The sequence below is a fragment of the Myotis myotis genome, unplaced genomic scaffold, assembly GCF_014108235.1.
Source record: "Myotis myotis isolate mMyoMyo1 unplaced genomic scaffold, mMyoMyo1.p scaffold_m19_p_9, whole genome shotgun sequence".
Classification (NCBI taxonomy): domain Eukaryota; kingdom Metazoa; phylum Chordata; class Mammalia; order Chiroptera; family Vespertilionidae; genus Myotis; species Myotis myotis.
This window is the reverse complement of record NW_023416401.1, coordinates 12764793-12792094: the sequence shown is the minus strand read 5'-3', so window position 1 is coordinate 12792094 and position 27302 is coordinate 12764793. Positions and strand designations below refer to the sequence as shown.

Here is a 27302-nt window from a genome sequence, read left to right as displayed (position 1 = left end):
CAGTATGGAGAAGAAAAAGATGAATTTGAGTAGGATTATGGCTGAGCAAAGACCTCAGAATGTCATGGAAAGGATGGAAAAGATGTTGGCACCAAATCAAGAGGAGAGAGAGAGAGAGAGAGAGAGAGAGAGAGAGAGAGAGAGAGAGAGACATCAGGTACAGGGCAGGGGACCAGTCTCTGAGCACTGCTTTGGCACTGGTGCCTGAAGTGGGAGGAGAGAGCTGAGTGCACGGATATGCGGAGTGGGGTTCTGACTATAAAGCTGTTGGGTGCCTCCCTCCCAGCACTGCCTCCTCCTAAGCACCCTCCCTCCAGCAGAGCCCGGCTGGGCTTTATCAGCCAGTGCCTTCTGCCCCGGGAAGCCAGCCGGAGTGTGAGTACCCTCCTTATTTCTGTTCACTTCTGCTGGGTGCTCGGTCCACTTTAAAATTTGCTCCTTTTCCCTTTTCTTTGTTTGAATGGAGAAATGTTTCAGAGAGTCTGGAACTGGGTGGAAACAGCAAAGTCAGAGTTTTGCCAAACTAGAAAGCAGCTTCCCAAAGCCCCAGGCCTCTCCCTGGAAGCTTGGAAGCCAGGCCTTTGTTTCTGGTCTCTGAAGCAGGGTGGGGGCACAGCACCCGAGTTCCACGTGGAAGAGGGTCTGCATCGAGATGTCTCCGGGATCTGCTAGGTGACTGAGTCCATCGCTGCTGTGCGCGTTTCGGGCTGTGTGCTGGAAACAATGAAGTCAAGTTGGAGGCATAACTGACTCCAAAAAAAAGTGGGCCGCTGGCAATGGCCCTTTCTAATCCGGTTTTATGGATCTTCCGGCATGTGCTGTCCTCTGCAGGGGGAGTGCTCAGCTCCAGGAGGGCGCGCTGGCTCAAGGAAGCCGTGCATTTGGCAAGTTCCTTGCAGCTGCACTTTCTACTGTGGAATTCAGACCTCCAGGCTGCTAGGAGTAGTGTGTTCCCAAGAGAAGGCCTTTTAATCAGGAGGCAGGAATAACTGACAGCGTTCTCTTTGTTTCTGCTTACAGCTTTAAGGACAACGGAGCACCTCCCACCACTTAATATCAAAAACTACCTAAAATACTAAAGAGTATTGTAAGTACCAAATAAATGTCAATGTTGAAAGTGTCTTAATATGGAAGAGCCTGAATATTTAAATTCTTTCTTCTGTATCCATATCCAAAACTTGGTACTATTATTTTAAAGTGATACCGGCATACCTCGTTTTACTGCACTTCGCTTCATTGTGCTTTGTGTAAATTAGGGGGGCAAGGTGGTGGGTGGTTAACAAATTGAAGATAAGACTCTCCGCTAGAAAATAGATTATGACTCACCGAAGATTCAGATCAGGATTAGTAATTTTTTAGCAATAAATTGTTCTTAATTACGTACATTGTGTTTTTATACTTAATAGACTATTCCATGCTTAATAGACTACAGTGTGGTGTAATCGTAACTTCTATATGCACTGGGAAACCAAAAAAATTGTGCAACTTGCTTTATTGAGCTATTCACCTTATTGCGGTGGTTTGGAACCACACCTGCAATATCTCCAAGTTATGCCTGTACTTGAGACATAGAAAATTGGAGACTTTTGGGTCTCTCTAATTGCACAAATTTCTAATATATGCTGACAATAAAACGAGTTTTATTTTGAATAATAAAATGGGGAGTGTTGGTTGGATTGAAATTCTGATATTGCCTATATTAGAATGATGAGCACTGTTTTGTTTCACTGGTGATCTAGGCTTTCTGATTCCTGCCAGAAAGCAGTTTCCAGAACATTCTCAGGATGTTAAGCTCAGCACACACCAGCCTTGGTGTGGATGTGTCAGTGATCCAGGAGAATGAGGCTTGCTTTGAGGCCCAGGAGATGTTTGTTTGTCAGAACAGTCACTGATTCCTTCCAGGACACAGGATAAAACTGGGGGTGGCCGAGCCCTTTGTCACTGTTCAGCCCCCATCTATCTCTGAGTTATTTCAAAGCAGCCATGGAGACAGGCTGAGTCTACTACCCCACTGAGCCCTCGCGCCTGCTGCAGGCTGCACTCAGAAGCTGTTCTTCTCTGGTTGTTGACCTGAATAGACTCGTGGGTGGCGCTAACGTGCTCCAGACTGAAAGACAAAGAACCGGCAAAGCTTTCCTATTCCGTAAGACTGACTCTGCTGAGTGAACTTGGGGGGTCCCCTCTCTGAACCTCAGTTTTCTCTTCTATAAAACGAAGGCTTGAACTATGCACTCTCTCAAACCCCACCTAGCTCTCAAATTTTACCTTCTCTTGGCTCTAAGAAAATAGTGATGTTGAGCTCAGAGGATGTGATTCTCCAAGATGTGTGTGCTTTTGGTAGTGGGGGGAAGACAGGAGCCCTGCAGGGGCAGGAGGGCTATGCGTCTGCTCTGATGAAATGTGACGGTCTGTGTTATCTCTCTCTTTCCTTTTCCTTCTTTATTTTTTTAACCGTCTATGAGATGAGTCTTACCATTGCTCTTTCTCAAACGAAAATATGTGCAATGTAACCCATAGACACATCAGTTTGGTGCTTAACAAACCAGATGGTTTAACCACAGATAAACACACATGCACATAGTTATTTTCTAAGCCGTGACAGGGATCTATTCCACGACTGGAGATGGTTCTGAAGGACTCTAGTAGAGTGTAAGTTCGTGAGTTTCATACTGACGCAGTAGAAGAAAGTAAAAATTAAATAAGAGGGAGAGAGAGAGAGAAATGCCACACTTACAACTTTTCTGGAACTAGGAAGGGAGAATTATATCCTTGGATGCAACGGAAGTTTAAAAAAATAAATACAAAGCTGCCACACTTGTAGCCTTCAACTAAGAATTATTTATTATTAACAAGATGATGTCCCATATTTAACAATTGTTATTCAGATACAAGAAAGAAAAAAAAAACACCATTTAGCATTCTCTTAGACTGGGCTTTCTCTGTGTGTTATGTGTAGCCAGCGAAAATCAGAGTCCGCACCACGCCTCTCCTCACATTTGTAAAGAACAAGACTGAGGAGATAGTTGCCTGGGCCTCTGTCTCCAGGATGGAGCGCTAACCGTTTGGCCTGAAGCATTTCAGACCCCGAAGCCCACCCCTCCCACTGGAGCAGGCTTCAGGTCTGCCAGCCTCCTGGTAGTGGAAACGCGCAGCAGAACAAGATCTGTGTCGCTGTCTTTGCAGAACGGGTTGCCACCATTTTTTGTTTGTTTCGTTCTAAGCAATGTAAAATGAGCATCCGGTGTGTGTGGTCAGCTCATTGTCTCTTTGCCGACGGAGCGCTTGGCTGGTGGAGAAGCCGGCCCTCTCCGTGAGAGGTCTCAGTCGGGGGCCACGTCTCCTCCACCCAGGAACACCCTGGCACGCTCCTGCCTCCCTCCAGCTCGCAGTTCACCTGCCCGGCAGAACCAAGGCGCGCGTCCTGCTGATTCTTGTATTTTCTGCCCTTTGTCATATACGGAGAGTGTGGAGAGGAAGGAGGATGAATGGACGGTCTTTGGCTGGCGGCGCTGGTGACGCCTCTGCTGTTCCTCTTTGGAGGAACCCTTTTGGAAATAAAGCTGGTGAGGCAACACGCGGAGGCTTCTCCCGGCTAAAGCTGGCCTGGGCCCGGGGGCCGCCGGAACAGGTAGGCTTCCTCCTGCAGCGTCCGTCTCCGGAGCCTGGGCACCTGCGCTCCTGCGTCTTTCCTGAGTGGAGCCTGGGCAGTGGGTCCTCACGCTCGGCCGAGCGCACGGCTTGGGCTGCCCGGATGTGCGTGGGGCTGGGTCCAGAAACTCACAGGGCACTTCTCATGGTTCAGAGGCGGGATGGCTGAGCTGCTGGGTTTGGATGATGACGGGAAAGCTAGGAAAAACTAGCCTGGGGTTTTGGTCCTGCTTCTATTTTATTAGGGTTTCTTCCTTGCATTTTCTTGTCCTGCCTTCTGTTAAAGGCTAATGGCGCCTTAGTTAGATTTGAGAAGTTTGGGCATGCGTGGATGATCCTTGCTCCATGTCTCCCACCGCCTTTCCAGCTAGGCTGTGTGGGTTCTTAAAGTTCCCAAATAGGCAGAGTCTAGGGCAGTGGCTCGCAACCTTCCTAACGCCGCGACCCTTCCATACAGTTCCTCATGTGGTGGTGACCCCAATTTCATTGTTACAGGTTGAACATAATTAAAGCACAGTGATTAATCACAAAAACAACATGTAATTATAGATGTGTTTTCCGATGGTCTTAGGCGACCCCTGAGAAAGGGTCGTTCGACCCCCAGGTTGAGAACCGCTGGTCTGGGGTGATAAAATTGTAGGATGAACTGCAGCCTTTAAGCTACTGGCTTCTCATAACCAGTGCTCATGCCTGAGTTCCAGAGCAAGAAGTCAGGGCTCCCAGGGTCTCCAGAAGCTTCTCGTAGTTCCGAACAAATGGTTCCTTTGGCTCCGAATCAGCAGCAGCTGTCTGCTCACCTCAGGAGAAGACTCCTGTGTCGGAGGCTTGGAGGCCCTACCACGCACCCCAGGCGTGGACCCTGGAGAGACAGTGGCAATAAGCCTTCTTGACGGCGGGCTGCGGATTGAGATGAAAATTCAGTCTTTATTTACCTTTGGGCGGCTCCGCAGGGCACTCAGGCCCTTCAGGTTCCCGATCACGTCGGGCCAGTTATGCTTATCAAGTTTCGTATCTGTATCTCCAACATCTCGGCGGCGATGGTGGAGTCCAAGCCTTCTAAAACAAATAAATGTAGGCTGGAAACTTTGAGAACATGAATTTGTTCACCCCAGAATAACCCATATGTTCCCACTCATTTCTGTACTCGACGGAAAATGCCCCTCTACTGGTTTCCTTCCATGCTGATGTGAGAAACTCGGGACGGTTGTATCTGAGCCTTTTGTGGCTGCCGGGGCAGAAGCCTGGTGCCTCCAATAAGTTGGCCTGGCTTTTAAAACGAGTCACTGTAGCTGAGGAAGGGCTTACCAAGCGATATTTTCAATAATGAGATTTAGAGAGGGAGATATCTGAAAATAAGTGGTAGCCATCACTTAGATTATGAAATAAAAGACAATTTCTTATAATTGCTTACTAATTCAGTTTTACATGTTTAACTCTGGGGCCAGTGAGCTCCATACAGACTTTATTTTGGCTCCTAACCTCCAGCAGTTTTCAATTGAAGAGATTCTTAATGCAAAGGTTCATTGGATGTCTCACAAATGCAAGAATCTAACACTATTTTGTCAAAACAAAATAGCTTAATCTAGAATGTGTTCCATAAATACCTTCTACTTTGTGTTATGATTAATGGTTCACCATTGTTTGAAAGCAGGATGGTTAAACAGTGAAATAACACAATGAAAGTACAATAGTTATGTAATAAAAAGTCACTTACCCACATTGATTTCCAATTAGGGTTAATAAAAGGCAAAACTAGAGTCGGGATTGAAGGAAAACAAAGCATAACTTTTCTATCTGTTAATAGCTCTTTGTTGGCCATGGTAAATGGAACAATGAAGGGGCCAAAAATACCCATGAGAACCCCTTATTCACAGCCTAGCCACAGGTAGAAGGTGAGCTGGTTTATCTACATGGGCTTTGATACTTCTGTGGTCGTGTCTTATGTGCCTGTGGCTTCAGCATTCCACAGTTATGCCTTCTGGTTTTGGTGTCCACCTACTTCACACTAACCTGGTTGTGCTCTTGGCCTTTCCTGCATGCTCCAGGTGGTTGTGCCATTGTCTCCTCCCTTTGCCTACCTCTGAGATGGCATCACTGGTATTCTCTTGTGTCTACCATGAAACCAGTTCTGTCTGCAGAGTACCATATTCTGGTGATGCTGGTGCTTTCCCATTCACACTAATCATGGGGAGGGAAGAATCTCAAGTGAACACAAGCCATGGCTATGTTGTTGTTATTTTTCTGAAGCATGTTTACTATAATTACACCCTGGACATCCTTCTATTGTACCGTTCTTACATTACAACTCTCTGGTTTTCAACAGCGTGGTCCACTCCCACTTTTCCTATGTTCTAGACCTTTGTGTAATGTTACTCTTGCCTGTTTTAAAACGTTTAAATAACAAATTCCAAAAATGAGGAATGTCTGAAGTGGTTGCCTGATGTGAAGATATAATCTATATATATATTATTGATTTCAGAAAGAAAGGGAGAGGGAGATAGAAACATCAATGATGAGAGAATCATTGATCAGCTGCCTTCTGCACACCCTCCACCAGGGACCCAGCCTGCAACCCGGGCATGTGCCCTCACCAGTAATCGAACCTGACCTCCTGGTTCATAGGTTGATGCTCAACCACTGAACCACTCCAGCTGGGCATATTCAAGTAATCTTTGAATTTTAAGAATGTGTGTGATGGGGTTTCTTAGGCAGTGTTAACTGCTTTTAAAATTTTTCTTATCTTCAAATTTTTAAACATAAAGCCTTTTCCATAAAATTAAGTTTTAATTTTAAAAGGCTGTTGGTCTTAGAAAGCAGCTGATTGGTCTGCATCAGTGAGCACCATTTTGTAATCTGATGACTGGCTCCTTTAATTGACAACATGAAGCTTAAGCATGTGACGTTAACTCTTTCTACATTACTATGTGCTTCATTATGTTGAAATTAACTGTTTTCCAGCCTTTTCCACTAGGCTGAATGAGATCTTTGAGTGCAGGATATAAGCACTCAGTAAATGTTTGTTGAATTAGGAGCCGAACCTTATGAAAATAAAGACAAGAACCTTCTCATGATAGCATCAAAGACAGTAATCACGAAAGTAGGATGGAATTTGGGTTTGGGCAATCATCTCCATGATGATATTCCAAGAAGAAAATGGTGATTTCTTAATATCATGAGATGTCATGGTCCAGATGAAATAATGCATTTAAACTCATCCTCTGTGGCTGCTGTGACCAGGCCCTATGCTGACCAGCCCGGTGAAGCCTGCACGCGGGTGTTTACGAGCTCTGCTCTTTCCTCAAGGGGCCAGGGGAAGAGATAGCCATGGAGGACAGCCCCACTATGGTTAAGGTGGACCGGGGTGAAAACCTGACCTCACCGCGTCGAAGGAGAAGGCGCCTTCCCAAGGCTCTTGGCTATGTCACCGGTGACATGAAAGAATTTGCCAGCTGGCTTAAAGGTATTTTTGCTTCCATCCTTTGAAGAGATATGAGAAATGGATTTGGAAGAAATTGCTGATGCTTCTACTCATATATTTAGTTATACAGTCAAACCTCAGTTTTCGAATCTCAGTCTCCACCAAGTTGTTCAGGAGAAAAAAAATGTCTAAGTTGGATTGTCATAGAACCAAGCTTCGGTTTTGGGCCTGACAACCCTTTCATGCTGATATCTCAGCGTGACAAAAAGCATCTCTCAGGCAACAAACAAAGGAGAGAATGCTTTCGTTGCTGGTGAAAATCAATCATTAGCACAGTTTTAAAACATAAAGAGGCCATCAAGAGTGCTAATGCTGCTGAGGGTGTGACAGAAACAATGATCACAGGCAGTTGAAGAGGCAGAAAAACTGTTGTTGATTTGGATAAATGACAAGCACTTAGCCAGTGACAGCATTTCAGAGGCAGTGGTAAGTGAACAAGCAAAGATCTGAAAGACACCACCGGGAGCTGGACCGAGTGCTGGAAGTGATTCCTTTCAGGCTAGAAGGGGATGGTTCAATACATTTAAGAAGTGTTTGTTTATAGATTAAACAGTACATTAGACATGTACTGTATATAAGAAAGGTTAAAACAGTAAATCATTTGGGGGTCTGGAATGGATTAATTCAATTTACATTATTTCTAATGGGAAAAAATGATTCCATTTTCAAACAAATCACTTCATGAATAGCCTTCCAGAATGAATTAAGTTCGAGAACCAAGGTTTGACTGTATTCACCTACTTTCTAGCTCTTTCCTCCCCATTTTTAAACTTTTTATCTTTTAACCTGCAAGCCTCTTCAAACTTTTTTTTTAATGGAGATAGTGGTCAGGGCAGGACCTTGCTCCTATCAGAGGAAGACAACTGGCTCCATTTTATTGTTTCAGTACCTAAAATCTAAAATTTTACTGTTGGTAATTCCGTCCTTTGGCTTAAAAGTCTGTACCTCTACGCATGATGAAGAAGTGCATTTGACACTTTCCGGAGCTGCAATTCTACTAGGGGCAGCGTGGGTTGAGCATAAAGAAATTGGATGCTTAAGGATCTGGGTGCCACTAAAGAGAAAATTGTTCAAAGAATATTAAAAAAATGTTTCACCTTCATCAGAGGGGCTTTTGATGATTTTGCTCAAGAGGGCCCTAAACTTGGGGCTCCTCACTGCTTTCTTAGCTCTGCCCTTGTCATCTTTTGCAGACAAACCCCAAGTGCTCCAGTTCTTCGACTGGATTCTGCGGGGCCTGTCCCAGGTGGCGCTTGTCAACAACCCCATCAGTGGAATCCTGATTCTTGTGGGACTCCTGGTCCAGAACCCCTGGTGGGCTCTCAATGGCTTTATAGGAACCGCGGTCTCCACCCTGACAGCCCTGATGCTCAGTCAGGACAGGTAGGTGCACCCATCCAAGCCACTCTTCTCACTTCTGAGGACACAGGAGTAGCCCTAATAAAGCCCCACTCCTCCCAGGAGAAACAACCTTTATTCCACAGAACTCTTTATATTTGCTTTTATTCATGGCACCTGAATAAGCAGCCAGTCTGAACAATGCCAAATTTTCATAGCAGTACATGGTAACCAGAACTAAGCTACAAGTAAATCCCAGGAGAGATTCTAAAGGGATCTTCTTTAATAATCGATCAACATTTTTTTTTTGTTTGGGCAAAAATGCATGAAAAGCTTATTGGCTTAATAATCTCCTTTATATCTTTAGTCCATGATTCGTTCAGTAAATTCATTCTGCTGAGATTCTAGAGCAGCCGTGGGCAAACTACGGCCCGAGGGCCAGATCCAGCCCATTTGAAATGAATAAAACTAAAAAAAAAAAAAAAAAGACTGTACCCTTTTATGTAATGATGTTTACTTTGAATTTATATTAGTTCACACAAACACTCCATCCATGCTTTTGTTCCGGCCCTCCGGTCCAGTTTAAGAACCCATTGTGGCCCTCGAGTCAAAAAGTTTGCCCACCCCTGTAATCTAGAGAGATGAATAACCACAAATTTCAAGTCAGCAAGTTCTGACTGTAGTGTTAGGATATCTTCTGAACTATGTGCTAGGTTAGAAATAGCATCCACTTTACAAAGTGTTCTGTCAAGTGGTTAAAATGTTTTATGGCATTTTTAAAAGTAATAAACATAAGGAAATCATCCTATTTGAAAATACATTGGTAGGTGGTCACACTTCTCTGACAGTCTTAGTATCATTTTACAAAAGAACTACTGAATTAAATGTGATTAAAATGTTGAAGATGAAGGAGAAGAAGAAGGGGAAGGAGAAGGAAGAAGGAGAAGGAGAAGGAAGAAGGAGAAGGGATGAGCTGACACCCATCAGAGGTGTAGAACACTCCTGACTAACCCGTTTCTCCAGGGAGGCTGCAGGTCTTCCCAGTGTTCAAGGTCAATGCATAATCCCCTGTGGGTTGTCATTACACAACTAAGCTCTTATTGCCCTTACTGTGCGTTGCCTCAGAAGATTCTTGGGGAGAGAGTCAGCAAATGCTCCACTTTTGCATCAGCTCCAAGGAGCCTGATTTGTTATCTGTAGAAGGTGATTTAGTATCTTAGGTTAAACCCTTTCCCAATGCATGTCAAGAAATGGTCTTTCCACTTTGGAGGTGTGGCCTCGGACTGTGCCATAGCAAAGGTTCCTTCATTGCTTCGCTAACTGACCCATTTTCCTTATCAGGTGTATTTTAGAAGACCAGGCATATTCACACGTGCTAGTTTACAAATCTCTTTTCTTCATCCCGGTCCTCAAAGGACAGCATTAAAACAGCAACCCTCTGTTTTAAGTGAATATAAATATTCTTGCTGCTTTAACCAGGGTGTTCCACAACTTGTAGGCATTGCCATTAAATTTGTTGACCAAACTAAAGCATTAATTCTGAAAGTCAGTTCTTGAGAGGATACGTCTTTGCATTAGTTCTCCAGTGTCATGTTTAGTCCCAATTGTGAAGGGCGTTATCACTTCCTGGGTTAAATCAATACAGATTACATCACCTCCCACACAGCCTGGGGGATTATTAAAGGTAGACAAAGGACGTTTGAACAGAGAGTCCTTCTTCTAATGCTCTCACTCAGCATGACATCATCTTGCTGATCATGGGTGCCTCCTGCTCCAGTTACCAACAAGCCAAGGAGCTCTCACGCGATCCTCTGCCACCCGGGAGTGTGGCTCATTGGCTGTGTCAACTCCCCCTGGGGCCCCGCATTTGATCTCACCCACTCACTCCATGATCTTCACACCTGTGGCTCATTCACCCTTGAATGCCGGGCCCTTCATGGTGCCAGGTGTTGCCAGTGGCTTCGAGTTCCCAGGTATAACATGGGAACCATTTTGACCAGGAGAGGAAGCGAGGTTACCAAGTGCCCATCAGTAGATGAGTGGATAAAAAAGCTGTGGTGCATTTACACCACGGAACGCTGCTTTACTATGGAAGGGAAGAAAATCTGGCCTTTTGCAGATGCACAAATGGACCTGGAGAGCATTGTGCTGGGTGGGGTGGGTCAGTCAGATGGGGACAGGTGCCATGTAATTTTGCTTATATGTGGAATCTAAGGAGAGATCCAAGGGGAGAAGTGTGTGTGTGTGGGGGGGGGGGGGGGGGGGGGGACTAAGTAAAAAACGGTGAAGGGATTAAGAAAAAAACACCTCATAGACAACAGTATGGTCATTACCAGAGGAAAATGAGGGTGAGAGGAGTCAGGAGACGGTAAAGGGGGGGTAAATGGTGATGGAAATGGCATGACTTGGGGTGGTGAATGCACAATATGCAGATGTATTATAGAACTGTACACCTTAAACCTATATAATTTTATTAACCAATGTAACACCAATAAATTCAAATTTAAAAGAACATATTCCCTTAGAATCCCCTAAATCTCATGACAAGCAGGGCCAACAGTCAATGTAAGAAATGTCCAAACCTGTAAGAATTTTTATTTGAGCCAAACTGGCCACAATTACCAGGAAACACAATCTCAAGGGATTGAGAAAAATGCTCCAGAAAATGGCAATTTTACCACTTATTTTCTACATTAGAATCAAAGGGGAAGACCTAAGGGGGTTACATGAAATCCATTGGTGATAGATTAGGGAGGGGGAAAAGAGAGGCGGGGAAATCTCTGGGGTTGGGTAAAAAGTAAAAGGAATACAACGTTTTTTTAAAGATACATACTTCTTTTACTTAGGTGGGTATAGGATAACATGATAATAACAATGAGGGGATTTGAGGTCTCTGCTTTGGTGCAGTGTTTGCACCCTGAGGGGTCTGGAAAAAGAAAATTACCCTGACATTCCAGGGGTATGTTATTGCAGGTGCAAAAAGACAATAGACAGGCTCAGTTAAGGTAAAGATTGACATTTGTTAGAGAAGAACACCATCCTAGGGCATGACCACCTGCCTTGCAACTGCTTTTAGTTAGAAAGTTTTCATTTCAGACCATCCTATGAGGTTACTTTAGGTCTCTGAGTTTGGAGGCATCCCTCCCTCCCCCAGACAGGCCTCCCCTAAGCTTATCAGGTTTAGTATGTGGCCCCTTTTTCGTCTATAGGACAATATCACCACAGGTCTCTACGTGGCCATTTCCGTGAGAGGTAATAATAGTAAGGGGGGGAATGGAATACGGGGTCTGGAATGGAAGAACAAACAGGAAGTGAGGTTAAATGCTCAGAAGCAAAAAGGGCCCCAAGAAAAAAATCAGGTGCTAAATATGCACCAAATCAAATGGAATACTTTGCCAAGTAAAAGAAAAGTAATTATCTTTCTTTGTACTAACTTAGAAATCTTTGTTTGGAGACAACAAAAATGGAAGCACAGGAAGATAAAATGTATGTTAAATTGTAAAATCAAAGACACTGTGAAAGTGAATTTTCATTTCAAGAATCTTACACCTGACCAAGAAAATCAGATTTCAAAAACAGTTTCATCTAAAAGCTTTATTCAAGTCAGAGGCCCTTAATGATTTCAAAGAAATAATAACTTCCCGAAGGAAAGGCTAAAGGAAACAGAACTGGTTTGGCGCATCGTTAGCTCTGATGCCTCTGTAGGGGGCTGTTCTAAGTGTACATTTGTATTTTTTCACATTTTTAGTAGTATTTGGCTTCTATAGACTTGGAAATAGATTTCTAAATATAATCTCATTTTCTAATGTGAATATGACCTGGACTTTATAAGTGTCACTAGTGCAAGCCCAGCCAGTGTCCACCCGGAAAATGTCCACGCTGTGCCTCTCGCCCGCAGGTCAGCAATCGCAGCCGGGCTGCACGGCTACAACGCCACCCTCGTGGGGATACTTATGGCCGTCTTTTCAAACAAGGGAGACTACTTCTGGTGGCTGCTATTCCCTGTCTCTGTGATGTCCATGACTTGGTAAGTTATAACTGGTCTTTGAAATGCTTTTATAACAAATTATAGGGGAGGAGGTAGGAATGGGGAATTAATGGGTACAGGGCTAATGGGTACAGGGCTTCTGTTTTGCAAGATGAAAAATGTTCTGAGACTGGATGGTGGTGCTGGTTGTACAACAATGTGAGTGTACTTAGTGCTCTATAAGTGCACACTTTAAAATGGTTACGTGATAAATTTCATGTTATGTATATAATGCAACTTCTAGAGAAATCATTTTTAAAAATTTAGATTCGGATTGTGTCTATTGGGAAAAGGAAACAGAAACACACTGGTACATATGGCCCTTCATACCCTCTCTCCCCTTTCCCCAATATTCTGATGTAATCAGTCTTGATTGGGGTTGTTGCCTGGGCAATTGGAAGTTTTAAAAGCCCCAGAAGTTTCTAAAGTACAATCAATGTTGCCCTAGCCGGTTTGGCTCAGTGGATGGAGCGTCGGCCTGTGGACTGAAGGGTCCTGGGTTTGATTCCGGTCAAGGACACATGCTGGGTTGCTGGCTCAATGCCCATTAGGGGGTATGCAGGAGGCAGCCGATCAATGATTCTCTCTCATCATTGATGTTTCTATCTCTCTCTCCCTCTCCCTTCTTCTCTGAAATCAATAAAAATATATTTTTTAAAAAATATAAAGTACAACCAAAGTTGAGAGCCTTTGGCTGCATCAGTGGTCCTCAACCTGCACACGATCGGAATCCCCTGCAGGGCCTGTTGAAACACAGATTGGGGCCTGAGAATTTGCATTTTCTTTTCTTTTTTTTAATATGGTTTTACTGATTTGAGAGAGAGAGAGAGAGAGAGAGAGAGAGAGAGAGAGAGAGAGAGAGAGAGAAACATCAATGCTGAGAGAGGATCATCGATCAGCTGCCTCCTGCATGCCCCCTACTGGGGATCAAGCCCGAAACCCCAGCATGTGCCCTGACCAGGAATCAAACCTTGATCTACTGGTTCATGGATCAATGCTCACCTGGGTGGGCAGAGAATTTGCATTTCTAACAAGTTCCCCGATAATGCTGATATGGCCAATCCAGGGATCCCACTTTGAGAACCACTGTGCCTCTATGAACTCCCCTTACCCACCTGCCCCACTCCCTTCAAAAAAAAATGTTTATTGAGGATGGTGTCAGCATCATGGTGGAATGAGGAAAAAGTTACTTACTGAATTCAGTTCCTTAAAAGAAAAAAAAAAGCCTGAATTCTTCAAATTAGTTTCCATGCTGACAGTGTCACAAATCTTTTTTATTTTTTGGAAGCAAACATTTCCTTCTTACTGTAGCATATTTAGAATATAAAATACTAATATCCACACAAATGAGAAGTAAAGCCCGCCTTGAACAGAGTCTGCAGGAGAGCCACCCCCACCCCCCCACCCCCCCAGGCTGCACCTGCAGGGTGTGGAGGAGAACCTGGCAGCAAAGCCCACCTGCCCAGGAGGTAACTCCCAGCCTACTCTGGGGAACAGGTTCAAGGGCAAAAGTCATTGCCTGTGGGTGCTCACCACACCCCCTCCCACAACCCATGAAATCCGAAGTTCTGATCTTAAAGGGATGGCCCTCTGAGTAAGTCAAGAAGTGAGTGTGCAAAAGAGTCCAGAGACCAACTAATTCCACCCCCAGTTTACAGTCAAGGGCCCTGAGGAGCAAGCAGTGCCTTGCCCAAGGTCACACAGTTCACCTGCTCAAGGACCTAAAACAGTGATGGCGAACATTTTGAGCTCGGCGTGTCAGCATTTTGAGAAACCCTAACTTAACTCTGGTGCCGTGTCACATATAGAAATTTTTTGATATTTGCAACCATAGTAAAAAAAGGTGTATATTTTTTATATTTATTTTATATATTTAAATGCCATTTAACCAAGAAAAATAAACCAAAAAAATGAGTTCGCATGTCAGAGGTTCGCCATCCCTGACCTAAAACTCTGTCCCTCTGAGTTTAAGACCTTCTTCATCCAGCCCACATCACCTGCATCCTCCCTTGGATAATTGTTTATCTTTTTAAAAAATACATACACTAAAGACTTGTAGAGATATAGACAAGTTCAAGATCGTGGTCACCTCTGAGGGGGAGGGAAGGGCATGTGATCGAGTAGGTCACACATGTGGCTTTACCTATGTAAATAATATTTTATTTCCTATGTCTTAAATACTAGAAAAATGTTTTTGAAACCTAGAGGTTTATGGCTCACTGTAAGCAACCCAGATGTAATTTTTCAAAAGCCAAACAAACTATGAGTTGATTTTTTTTTACTCTATGTAAGAATTATTCTCTCTATGACAGGATTTATCTCAAGTGTGTTTGGATTTTTTGTTTGTTTTTTCTGTGAATGGTTTTCCAATGCAGCACTTTAGGGGCATATTCAAAAGCCATCCCTCGCAGAGAGATTCGATTTGTCAACATTGGCTGCCACACACATATTCTTCCATTCTCTTCTGTTGTTGTTTTTAGTCCAATTTTCTCAAGTGGGTTGAACTCCGTGTTCGGCAAATGGGACCTCCCTGTCTTCACCCTGCCCTTCAACATGGCATTGACCATGTACCTTTCGGCCACAGGACATTACAATCTGTTCTTCCCAGGAAAATTGTTCTCACCCATAACCTCGGTTCCCAATGTCACCTGGTCTGACCTCAATGGCCTGAAGGTAAGATACACGATCTCTTCACATTCCCCCTGGCTCTGGAAGACAGCCAGCGTCCTCCTGGTTACTCGTCCATGGGCATCAGAGCCTTATGGAGACTCAGTTGGTTGCAGGGGGGGGGGGGGGGGGGTGCGGGGGGGGTACTTCCTGTCTTCATTTTGCTGCTAAAGCATTTGTTCTTCTCCAAAGCTTTGGGCTTTAGGGGTCTTTTTAAATGACTATTTGGTCAAAGCTAACTTTCCCTAAGATCTGCATTTGCTAATTCCAGAACATAGCTCCATTGGAAATCACACCTTCTATTGCAAACTTGGCCCTTGTTTGGATGGGTGAGATGGGGGCTAGCCACTGATGCAGGGACCTCCACCTGGGGCTAAGCCCTCCATGACCTGCCAAAAGGACTGGCTGCTTACTGTTCTACCCACCACAGAACCTCTCTGTTCTGCCTTTTCTTATGTTCGATCTCACAGAATAAGTACAATAATTCTGGGTCCTCAAGCTTCAGTAGGCATCAGAATCATTGTTTTTTAAGTACCAATATGAGCACCATCTCAGACTTCCTAAATAATAATCTCCGGGGGTGGGGCCTGGGAACCTGTATAGCAAGCCCCCAAATACTTGTGCTGTGGGCCAGAGTTTGAGAACCACCCTGAAGGCTGTATACTATGTACCTCTTTACAGATGTGCATAGAGAGAACACCATTTTTAAACACCTGGTTAACCCAAATAAAGTTCCAGCTCTTCCTAATGGTGTTCATTTAATAAATATCCTTGTTTTCATGATTCTTAAAAGCAAGAGAACACTTGAAATCAAAAGAAAACCAAAGAAACCCTACTTTTTCTCATGTGCAAAAAACTGGCTTTCCCACTGTGAGGTTATAAAACACCTTTTGCTGTCCTCTGTGCTGGGTGATCAAAACATGTGAGAAGCTTACGTAGCCTTTTCTTTAGTTTCTTGCTCAGAAAATGAATGGGAGCATTTGGAAATAACTCAGAAGGAAAATAAAAAGAAAGGTATTATAACTCCCCATTAAAAATTATAGTATTCATTGATCGACCTATAATAGTACTGTCCAATACAGTAGCTGTTAGCCCCATGTGGGTATTTTAACCTAAATGTAAAATTAATCAAAATGTAAGATTACAGTTGTGCTCCTTTGCCTCACTAGCCACATTTCAGGTGCTCGATAGACACATGTATTGGACAACAAAGGTACAGAATATTCCAAGACCATGCGAAGCTCTGTCAGACAGTGCTGGTGGGGGGAAGTGGGGATCTTGTCCTTCCCCTCCCTCTGAACTGCCACCTCAGCATCAGCCATTATTTCCCACCTCACCCGACTCTCCACCCCTGGCTACCTGAGGATTGGTTCTCCTGGATGTGCCTGTGTCCAGTTCTCTGGTCTAGAAGAAACAGGAAGTAATCTTGTGTAGATATGAAAATCCAGCATGGGCGGAAAAATTTAGGGTCCAGCTTAGGGTAGAATCAAACTCATAGTATAGACCTGCTTCTGAATTGTGGATAAGATCCCCTGACTTCATTAACCACCAGATTGCATGGGAACAATAATATTTCTATGGACTGTAGAGATGCATGGATGGACTGGCCCCAGCAGGGATGGACAGTTGAAAGCAGTAGACGTATAAGTGGTGGTCCCTGCCACCCTCATGGGGAGGCATTGGAGATCCTCACAGTGGGTCAGTGGCATCACAGTTACCAAGGCCACGCGTCTGTGCAGGCAGGAGAGCAGGGAGTGGAGAGGGGTGCTGAAAAGGGAAGGGTACACCAGGGAAAGGCTGGTGTATCTCTGGGAATAAAGCAGAAATAGGACTGAGATTTTTCTGTAAAGAGAGAGGGAAAATTTTTTAAATTAATGACACTTATCTCAAAAGATTAGATATGTTAAATCTAAAATTACTTCATATGTGCTTGTGGGTGTCCTATGGGTTTCTGTCCAGTTATTTTAATGACTTATTTCCTAAATTATTTTTGCAGTTACTGAAATCCCTGCCTGTGGGTGTTGGTCAGATATACGGCTGTGACAATCTGTGGACGGGGCTCATTTTCCTGTGCGCCATCCTGCTTTCCTCCCCACTCATGTGCCTGCACGCTGCAATCGGGTCGGCGATAGGGGTAGCAGCAGGTGAGCAAGCATGGAGAGCACCTCCTCCGCCCCAGGTGTTGTTCAGGCACCTTCTGTACCCCAGACCTTTCTCTGCCTCAAGGGACCAACAGTTGTCAGTTGCTGCCTCCACCCGAGGCCCCTTCCAGAGCACCCTGCCTTGCGTCCGTCCGCTGCTCTGACTGCTCCTGTCTTATCTAACAGCGCTCAGCCTCTCGGCTCCATTCGAGAGCATCTACTTTGGACTCTGGGGTTTCAACAGCTCTCTGGCCTGCATTGCAATTGGAGGGATGTTCATGGCGCTCACCTGGCAAACCCACCTCCTGGCTCTCGCCTGTGGTGAGTAATCCGTGCATCTAGGGGGAGGGGTGCTGGTGACTATGGGATCAAAATCCAGGACAAACAGTACAAAAGGACTGCACGAGACACTAGGGCTGGGGTTCTTGTTTGGGACCCGTGCTCTCTCAGTGTGTGACCAGGGTGAGTGGCATCCCCTTTCTGGGAGTATTCGAGTCAGCTCTGCCCAGCTAGGTGGTGACTGAGACAGGAGAGCCTGTGGAAAGGTACTCTCCATTTTGTCATATGTGTATATTGGGGCACAGAAACTCAACTTGTCCTGTGTTCTTCACACTAATCATTTGACCCAAGAAACGAAACGGAAGTAACTCAAGCTAAATGCGGAGCCATTTCCCCTGGTGACTCAGGTAGAATTTTGTGCGGCCCTTTGAGGATCACCTTCATCCAGCTCTTCTCAAGCTTGAGTGTGCATCAGAACTACCCGGCAGGCTTGTTAAAATGCAGACCTCTGGGCCCACCCGCAGACCCTCGCTCATTGTTAGAGGTGGAGGGAGGAGTTTGCATTTCTAACCAAGTGTAAGTGGGAACTGGCGCTGGTGCTCTGGGGACCACACTGTGAGAGCTGCTGCATTAACCCTTTCTGATCCCTGCATTCTAGCCAGACTCAGCCCACAGAGCTAGACGGGGCTCTGGAGAGCTCCACTCCACCATCCTTCTCATTTGATTGTTGGGGAACTAAGGCCAAAGGACACCCAGTCAATGGGGGCGGGGGAATGCAGTGTAAATGCAAACCCAGCACCCACATTGGCTAAAAACCTGAAACGTTAAGCCCAGGCCTTAGGTGAAAACAGACTCCAGTGATTTAGATTTGAAAAGCTAATGAACTTCTCAGGCCATTGGGAGGGATGCTTGTTTTCCATAGCTTCTGATATTCCTAAATCAATACAAGTAAAAGCACTTAAGATAATGTGCTAGAACCAGCGATTTTCAACCTTTTTCACCTCATGGCACACAAAGTAATTACTAAAATTCTGTGTTGCACCAAAAAATATATATTTTTTGCTGATCTGACAAAAAATAGGTATGACTTTGATTCCTTCACACCAGATGTGTTGGCTGTTGTTATTTTTTTATTTAACAATCTAAAGGGAAAGAGGTCAGTGTCCCTGACTAAATAGTCAGGTGTTGCATGTTTTAAACATTCTTGCAGCAGGCCAGTGTGCCACAGCAACGCAGTTGAAAATGGCTGTGCTAGACTGAAGGGAATGACACTCCCTGGGGGACAAAGGGGTGCAAGGATAGTGGAATGTGCAGAAATTACTTCAAACCTAATGGGAATATTTGTCTAGAGCCAGTTTGTCACCAGATTAAGCAATCCAAGGTGTCTAAGTCATTACTAAAATGGCAGACCTCGTGTTAGGCAGGATTTAGAATGAATTTCTGCATTGGGCAGGGGGTGGGGTGGGATGGGACCAAGGTTTTCCAAGGCCTCATTCAATTTTGATTTCCTGGCGCTGCAGCAAGGATAATAAAACTCAAGTGGCCACTTATATGTCATTTTGTAGTCACACAACTATTTCCCCAGTAACCCTTTCAAAACTTTTTGCTCATTCTCTCATACTTGTTCAGAAGCTTAGGGCAAAAGAGAAGGCTCTAACAGATTATATGGCCACCTGATCTTAGTGGGGTTAGAATCTTTCTTCTGAGATTAGTTTGAGGTTTCAAACCTTTATTTGGAGTACATACCTTTACTTTTCTGTGTTGGCAGCAAATACATATTAAACACTCATGATACAGTCCCGACAGTACTTATAAGACCTGGGGATTTAGACGCTTTAGATCCCAGGTAGTTCTTGATCACAGAGAGTTACAGTTAAGGGCAGAAGCCAGATGAGTAAGAGAGAGAGCCCACAGGAGCCCATACGACATTTACAGTAGAACAAGGAAACATTCACAGTGCAAGATTCTTAGAGGAACACTACAGTTTAGAATCATTGAGATGCACCTCCTAGAGAAGCTGGCTTTTCCATAAGTCCTAAACACTGGGAGGAGAAATTCCTGTTGGTAGAGAGGGTGGTCAGGGTCAGCATGGGAACAGCCTGAGCCCATCCTTAAAGGTCAAGCAGAAACTGTTTTGGTCAAAAGAGTTGTGGATGAGGCCTTGACAGACTATGGAGAGAGGTGAAACCAAAGATGCTTGAAGATGTATTTCCCCAAAGCAGGAATATCTTCATTATTTTCTTTAGTATAGAAGTAACACTGGCTAATTGAACAAAACAAAACAAAGTTCTGTCAATACAGTGGAGTATGAAGCAGACAGTGATCATTCTTCATCCTACTCTCTGGATAGAACTTTTTTGCCTCCCTCTTATCAGGACCCTGTGATTACATTGGGTCCATTCGGATGACCCCGGGTAATCTTCCTCTATCAAGATTTCTTAGTCACGGCTGCAAAGTCCCTTTGCCATGTAAGGTAACATACTCACAGGTTCTGGGGATTAGGACGGAGACATCTTTAGGGATCTTGACTCTGCCTGCCATGCCTACCTTCCTTTGAGTGGATCAGATTTTCTTTACTAGTTTAGCATAAAGGTTAAGGCAGTATATTGAATCAGTTAAGAACCCACACCCTGGTGCCAAAATTCCAGCTCTGCCAATTTTAATTTTAATAGATGCCAAATTCATCCCACAAAAGCCATACCAATGTCCTCTGCCACCAACAGTGTGTAAAGGTGTCTGTTTCATCACACTGGGTACTCTCAGTGTTTTTCCTTTTAGACATCAAGTTTTGAGACAGACCTCCAGCCCCTCTTGTCAAGCAAATATCACATGTAAAATGTCATGGCAAGTTTCAGCTTGCCCACATCACCCTGATGCTGTCAAAGAAAACTCAACCTTGTCAGCCAGGGTAAATAAATAACAGTTATTTATGACAGAGGTGCCCTACTATATGGCTTTTTCAGGAAAGAAGACTTGGCAGACTCTGATAGAGCCTGCCAAAGCTGCCTTCCCTGCCTCTAAACCAAGGAATCCCTCAATTTTGTTATTTTATCAATGCAAACTGTAAACACATTTTGTACCTCTTTTGCGTGGCCAGGATATGATGGTAGGACTCACACATGGTGGTCTGTTGGGAGGGACATTGTCTATGAAGAATGGAAATCTAGTCTTCCCTTCAGCACTTAAGGGCCTTTTCTCTCCCTCGACTATCCAGAACACTGTCAGGGTCTTCAGCTACAAACTGTAATGTACAGAACTTACCTCTAATGAAGGCTTTCCCAGCCCAGCTCAGCAAGTCTTAGTTGATGGGCAGCTGCTATTAGATAGTCTGACACTTACTATTGACAGAAAAGCAACTTGGAATTGGAGATCACTTAGAACACCAAGTTCAATATAAGACTTGAACACAAACTTTGCAGGCCAGAAGGGAGTGGCAAGAAATATTCAAAGTGATGAATGCCAAGAACCTACAACCAAGATTACTTTATCCAGCAAAGCTATCATTCAGAATTGAAGGTCAGATAAAGAGCTTCACAGATAAGGAAAAGCTAAAGGAGTTCATCACCACCAAACCAGTATTATATGAAATGCTGAAAGGTATCCTTTAAGAAGAGGAAGAAGAAGAAAAAGGTAAAGATACAAGTTATGAACAACAAATACACATCTATCAACAAGTGAATCTAAAAATCAAGTGAATAAATAATCTGATGAACAGAATAAACTGGTATTTATAATAGAATCAGGGGCATAGAAAGGGAGTGGACTGACTATTCTTGGGGGGGAAAGGGGTGTGGGGGATGCGGGAAGAGACTGGACAATAATTGTGCACCTATGGATGAGGACAGTGGGGGGCGGTGAGGGCGGAGGGTGGGGTGGGAACCAGATGGAGGGGAGCTATGGGGGGAAAAAAGAGGAACAACTGTAATAATCTGAACAATAAAGATTTAATTAAAAAAAAAAAGACCTGAACACCAAGATTGTGTCTTAGAAGTGCAATAGGCATTAAAAGGAGAGAAATGGTGATAATGTCTCATGTGCTCAGGAAATGTGTCAGAAGGGCTGGTACTCAAGAGAGCAAGGATAGAGTGTCCCTAGTGCTTAACTGAGGGACAGTGAATATTTGTTGAATGAGTGAATGAATGAATGAAATGGGTGGAAAAGAATAAAATTATGGAAACCAAGCATAGAAATCCTTTCAACCCTTCTGCTCAGAGCAATATCTCAATCCTGTGATGACAGGGGTGAGTTGACAGCTGCTGTTGTGGAAATACACTATTTCATTTGAGATTCACCACCTCCTTGTAAAATACACCTCCAAGTTACCTTGTTACAGACTATGAAACTAGATTCTGAAAAGTTAGGTGATTTGTTGTACAACAAACCAAACAGCAGAGCTTGGATTTGAAGTCCAAACTGGTTCCAACGACGAGCCTTTCCCACTAGCGTGAGACAATTCAGATGTGAAAGAGTTAGGTATACTGTTGAACAAAAATACCAGGATAAAAAGACAAAATATTGATAAAAGGATGGAAATGAGGATCACAGAGTTCCTCCCACCATTTCCTGTCCCGCCCCCCCAAGATAGCTGGTGTGATTTCTCACCAGACAGGAAGACTAGGTGGTGAGTATATCTCAGTGTGTGCTGGTGGCCCAAGGGTGTGTGCAAATCATTCCTCAGGCTGCTTTCCTGAACCTCTCTGAGCCCCCTCTTCAGCCAAAACTGAAGAATTAATGATTTGCTAGTTGAGATCTTTGTTTTTGCTGTTTTACATTGAAAGTTACACATACACTCAGATTACCTACTCTAAGATTCATGCTTTACCAAAAGTAAATTTAAAAATAGCATATTTATTTATTGGCTTGTATGCCAGCCTTAATGGTATTTGGAAAAATGTTATTCTGGGGAGGAGTTCCACATTTGTACTCAGTTTCTGCTGATCTCTGAGTTACTACCTTCTTCTTTTTTTAATACCATGATTTTTTTTGGTAACTGACTTAATTTGGGAATCCCAGATGCAGTATAGAAACCATACTACCTCAAGAAACATTCATAAGTTTCATTTTAATTCATTCTACTCTGCCTGGATAAAATAACAGGAAAGTTTATTTGCTATGGAAGGATTTTTTCATAAGTATCAGCAAAGCAGCAACAAGATAGTAACCACAGAAAAGATACCTTTATTGAGTACTACTGTGTGTTAAGCCCAAGCATTACCTCCTTTCATGCTTGCACCAGCCCTGTGAGAGGAATGTTCCTAAAACCTCCGTTGTGCAAATGGTGGAGTCTGGATTCAAACCCAGAGCTGCTGACTCCAAACACATACTTGCAACCAGGGTTCTGGGCTAGCTGGCAAAATGTGGATGTTTACATTCCAAGGGATTTATAACACAGGGAGCCCTTCCCACAATGAAATGAAGCCTAACAAGCATTGTTCTCTCTTCTTTTTCTTTAGCCCTGTTCACTGCCTACCTGGGAACCAGCATGTCACATCTGATGGCTGTGGTGAGTTTGCTTTATCCACAGCATGACTGGTCAGCTTTCCGTGATATGGAAACCCTCCTGAAGCCCATGTGGGTGGTGTCCCAGGGCAGGATCCATGACTGGGACAGCCACCACTTTCCCTTTCCTTGCACCTGTCTGTCCTCACCTTCCAGCATCACGGTAAATTTTGGTCCAAATTGAAGTCACCAGGCTTGTTAAGAATATCAGATTGCTTAGTTTAAGGAAGTGAAATTGAGGTTGTATAACATAATACCAAGTTTAGACTCTAACTGTGAGTATCAGGAAGTTGACTTTAGAATATATTTTACTGCAACAGAAAGCCAGGACTATGTAGTAGTTGAGAAAGCAGGAAAGGGAGGAAAGATAATTAGCTAAAGACTCCATTTTTTTTAATCAAGCCAATCATTTTTCATATCCCTTATCTTATTTTAAGTCCCCAGTCAGTCATCAATAGGATTTATTTAGACCCATGTCCTGGATTAATTAATGAATAGGCAAAATCATTGCCCATTAAGGGTTCCCTGCCACTCTCTCCTCTTTCTTTTCAGCACTATCTGGCCCTTTGATTTTCTTTTTCCCCTTTCCTGAGGAATCCAGTATGACTATTCCAGGACCCCCCCCGCCCCCACCTCCCAGTGCCCTGGACTTTCTCTCTTCACCCCCCTTGCAGGTGATGCAGAGCAGTTTCTGATAGCTCCATCCATATGGATGTGATCATGGCTGCTAATAGGTCAAGACAGTAACTAGTCCTCTCAACAGCAGAATAGAGAGTTTATCTGGGAGGGTTGTCTGGAGACACAATATCTTTCTGGTAGAATGTCAAAGCGCCATTACAGGCATGGCAGGCAGTGTATTAGAGCATTGTAGGGCCCTTCCCATCCCAACAAAGGTCCACAGACATCAATCCACAGACCAGAATTGGACGGGCTGTACAACAGAGTCAGCTAGGAAGAAAGATTTTCAAAAACACAGACCCTTGGGCCCAGTTCCTCGGCATTCCTGCTGAAGTGGATCCGACCTGGTGTTTGGACATCTGTGTTTTTAACCCCCTTCCCAGATTATTCTGATGTGCAGCCAGGTTTGGGTACCATCACACCCATGGGGTCCTTGCATAGGGCATGTGGTGTATGCTCAGAATCTCATGAGTCACCATGGATAGCACAGGAGAGAGACTTACCCTCAAGGAGCTTAGAGTCTATTTGGGAGACAGAGTGAAAAAGAAGGAAAGCAAGTAGAGTCTAAGACCTAGTCTGGGTGGAAGTCAAGGGGTAGAGAGGTCACTCTGGGCCTCGTGGATGTGAGGAATGGTCGGGAGCCATTGGGGATTTGCCAGGCGTCATCTCTGTGCCAAGTATCGTCTTTTCACATCTGGTGTTAGAAGTCTAAATGTCTGAGAACAAGGGAAAGATATACAAGATGGAAATATAGCTGACCCCCTGAAAGAATGGATGATGACATTTCAACTGCTAAAGGTCCTAAGCTCAGACTTAATCTCCATGGGCATAAGCAGAGTCCAGAGCAATTCCACCCCCCCCCCCCACACACACACACACACATCCCCTCCCCACCCCCATGGCAAATCCCCAGCAGAATGAGGATGGAGTAAGAGGTGGTGCTATGTGTGGATTAGCTTTCCGACAGGCTCTCAAAGGAACTCGTGCTCGTCTCTTCTCCTCAGGTCGGACTGCCATCTGCCACCTGGCCCTTCTGTTTGGCCACACTACTGTTCCTCTTGCTGACCACGAAAAACCCCAACTTCTACAGGATGCCCCTCAGTAAAGTCACTTACCCTGAAGAAAACCGTATCTTCTACCTACAAGCCAAGAAAATGTTGGTGGACAGCCCTCTGTGAGAGCAACTTTCATCCACAACGGTGGTCACGGTCATTTCTGACTAACTGCCCCAGTTGGCTTCCAGTCTCAGCAAATAGTTGTTTTTCACTAGTAACCTCTTTCCTGCTAACCCACCAGCTATCTGTTCTTAAGCTCATTTTGCAGTTTTCTCTTAGACTTCAGGGACATCCCTAAACATGTGAGAGACGCATCGGGACCACACGCTCTGGCTATGGAATGTTAAACCCTCGCGGGGCATTGGCATGAAGACTGGAATGTATTTACAAAGCCAAAATGCTCCAGCAGAAAGAGGAACTGAGACTAGAGCTAATTATTGATATTTATTGATGTTTTTTATGTTTGGTTGGCTAGATGGTGTTAACAGTATTAAAAATTAAGCTCTGTAAACCAAATAAAGCCTTAAGGAAATGGAATTCATGGTCATAAAATCGAAGTCAACCCCGAAATCTCAGATAAGCTGTTTGACTTGTGAAAAATCAATGCAAGTTACACATGATAAGCTGTGGTCAGCATGGCGAGGCCACCTGATTGCTGAGCTTGCTCCCGGCTCCTCAGCAGGACGGCCTCTGTGTTGTCAATGCGTGGATTTCACTTGCAGAAGATGGTTGTTTCTTTTCAGGCTAACAGAGCTGCATTAGGGAGAAAGAATTTCTGTCAGTCAACATTATTCTGTATTGTTACTTTTCTTGGAGATTGCAAGGGATTTTTTAGGAGGAGTTTATTATCTTTTTCTTGTGAGAATGGATTTGTCTTCAATGAGATAAGAGAAGTTCTTGGCTTAACCAGTTCCTAAATAGTATAGAAAGTTACATTTTTAAAAAGATTTTTTAAAAATTGATTTCAGAGAGAGGAAGGGAGAGGGAAAGAGAGATAAGAACATCTATGATGAGAAAGAATCATTGATTGGATGCCTCCTATAGGCCCCCTACGGGGTGAGAAGACACAACCCAGGCATGTGCCCTGACGGGGAATTGAACACGGCAACCCCCAAGTGAACACAACGCCCAACCAACTGAGCCACAACGGCAGCCAGGGCTAAAAAAGTTACAGTTTAATAAAATATTCGGCATAGCTATTTTTACTTTAATCCTTAAATTAATCTTGTAAATGTCATGAATGTGTAGAATTAAGTCATCAGCAACTGAGGGCCCTTTAAAATCATATTTTCAATTCCTTTGAGGATATCTTACATGTTACAAAGACTGAAAGTTACAGTGAGATTGCTTCTAGGTGTTTAGAAGTTGTTAAATTTTGACTTTAAAAAGTGTATTATTTTCTGAACACTCAAAATATTCTCTCTCAGAAACCAATGATATTTGAGCCACCAAAAAGACACCCAGTTAAAGGATTCTCCCATTTTTCTTTTAAAAGTTATCCGTTCTATAAAGATTTTATAGCCAAATGGGCTGGAGATGGCGGTAGAAAGTTCTGCCAATCCCCTTCTCCTTCAGTTTGTATCAGTTCAATATGGAGAATGCAGAAAGAGAAACTGTGGAATCTTAAAGGACTTTCCCTCTTCGGGTTTGCAGTGCTCCAGTGCAAAATATACATGCAGCTGGTGTGGCTCAGTGTTTAAGGGTCAACCTATGAACCAGGAGGTCATGGTTTGATTCCTGTTCAGGGCACATGCCCCGGTTTCCGGCTCAATTCCCAGTGTGGTGGCAGGCAGGAGGCAGCTGATCGATGATTCTCTCTCATCACTGATGTTTCTATTTCTCCCTTCCTCTCTGAAATCAATAAAAATATATTTTAAAAAATATTTATATATACAGTTTGCTGAATCAATAAACATGCATAAAAAGGGAAGTAAACCTACAAATACTTGAGGGAGAGTTCACTTCTTCCTTTTCTCAGGAAAACAAACATTGTTCCAGTTTAAAAACCCTGTGACCAAAGCCTTTTGCAACTGTCATAGAGTCACGTATATTCCTGTGGAAAAACTAAATTTTCAGTGTTTGAACTGAAATCTCTCTGGTTAGGGAATCTGTGAAATAGGGCTTGGGGGAGGGGGCGCAGGACTAAAGGCCAGCATGACCACGGATGACCCGGAGGAAGAACCTGGGCGGTGTGAGTGAACCAGAGGCCTCTGAAATGTCTCCAAGTCGAATCTTCAGAATGGGCCTCCCCAGTGTGCTAATTACAGGCCTCCCATGAGCTCACACAGGTTTGTAAATAGGAACATTTCAAAGCCTTGTACATTGTCTAATTTAAAAGGTATTGATTTTCACAAGCAATTTTTGTTACTAAGTATTAGCCTGATCTCAGTGAGTATTTTTTGCGTTTTCTTAGGGACCACTTGTATTTTTTCCTATTGTCTGTAATAACAAATTTCTTTGTAAGAATATGAATAAATTATAATCACAACTCA

General features: G+C 43.9%; 1 protein-coding gene across 6 annotated transcripts; it reads left to right on the top strand.

Annotated features, from left to right (window-relative positions):
* Positions 1-244: 244 nt before the first annotated feature.
* SLC14A1 (solute carrier family 14 member 1 (Kidd blood group)) lies at positions 245-27302 on the top strand. Of its 6 annotated transcripts, none has more exons than XM_036322642.1 (11): positions 249-375; positions 1021-1087; positions 3351-3628; positions 6952-7108; positions 8320-8509; positions 12363-12491; positions 14972-15164; positions 17155-17302; positions 17486-17620; positions 23032-23081; positions 24760-24933. In XM_036322642.1, the coding sequence occupies exons 3-11, from the start codon at positions 3482-3484 to the stop codon at positions 24931-24933; spliced, it is 1323 nt and encodes a 440-aa protein (XP_036178535.1). In that variant the 5' UTR covers positions 249-375; positions 1021-1087; positions 3351-3481. The 6 variants fall into 6 exon arrangements, with proteins under 6 accessions (XP_036178540.1, XP_036178535.1, XP_036178539.1 ...); XM_036322645.1 differs by lacking the exon at positions 3351-3628 and adding an exon at positions 5453-5540 and having other exon boundaries at positions 251-375; XM_036322644.1 differs by lacking the exon at positions 3351-3628 and having other exon boundaries at positions 252-375.

Excerpts from the sequence above, each read along its gene's own strand:
- SLC14A1 (XM_036322643.1), top strand. The coding sequence starts at position 3,482 with ATGAATGGACGGTCTTTGGCTGGCGGCGCTGGTGACGCCTCTGCTGTT. Across the intron at positions 8,510-12,362 it reads CTGATGCTCAGTCAGGACAG|GTCAGCAATCGCAGCCGGGC; the intron begins GTAGGTGCACCC and ends TCTCGCCCGCAG. Across the intron at positions 17,303-17,485 it reads GGCGATAGGGGTAGCAGCAG|CGCTCAGCCTCTCGGCTCCA; the intron begins GTGAGCAAGCAT and ends CTTATCTAACAG.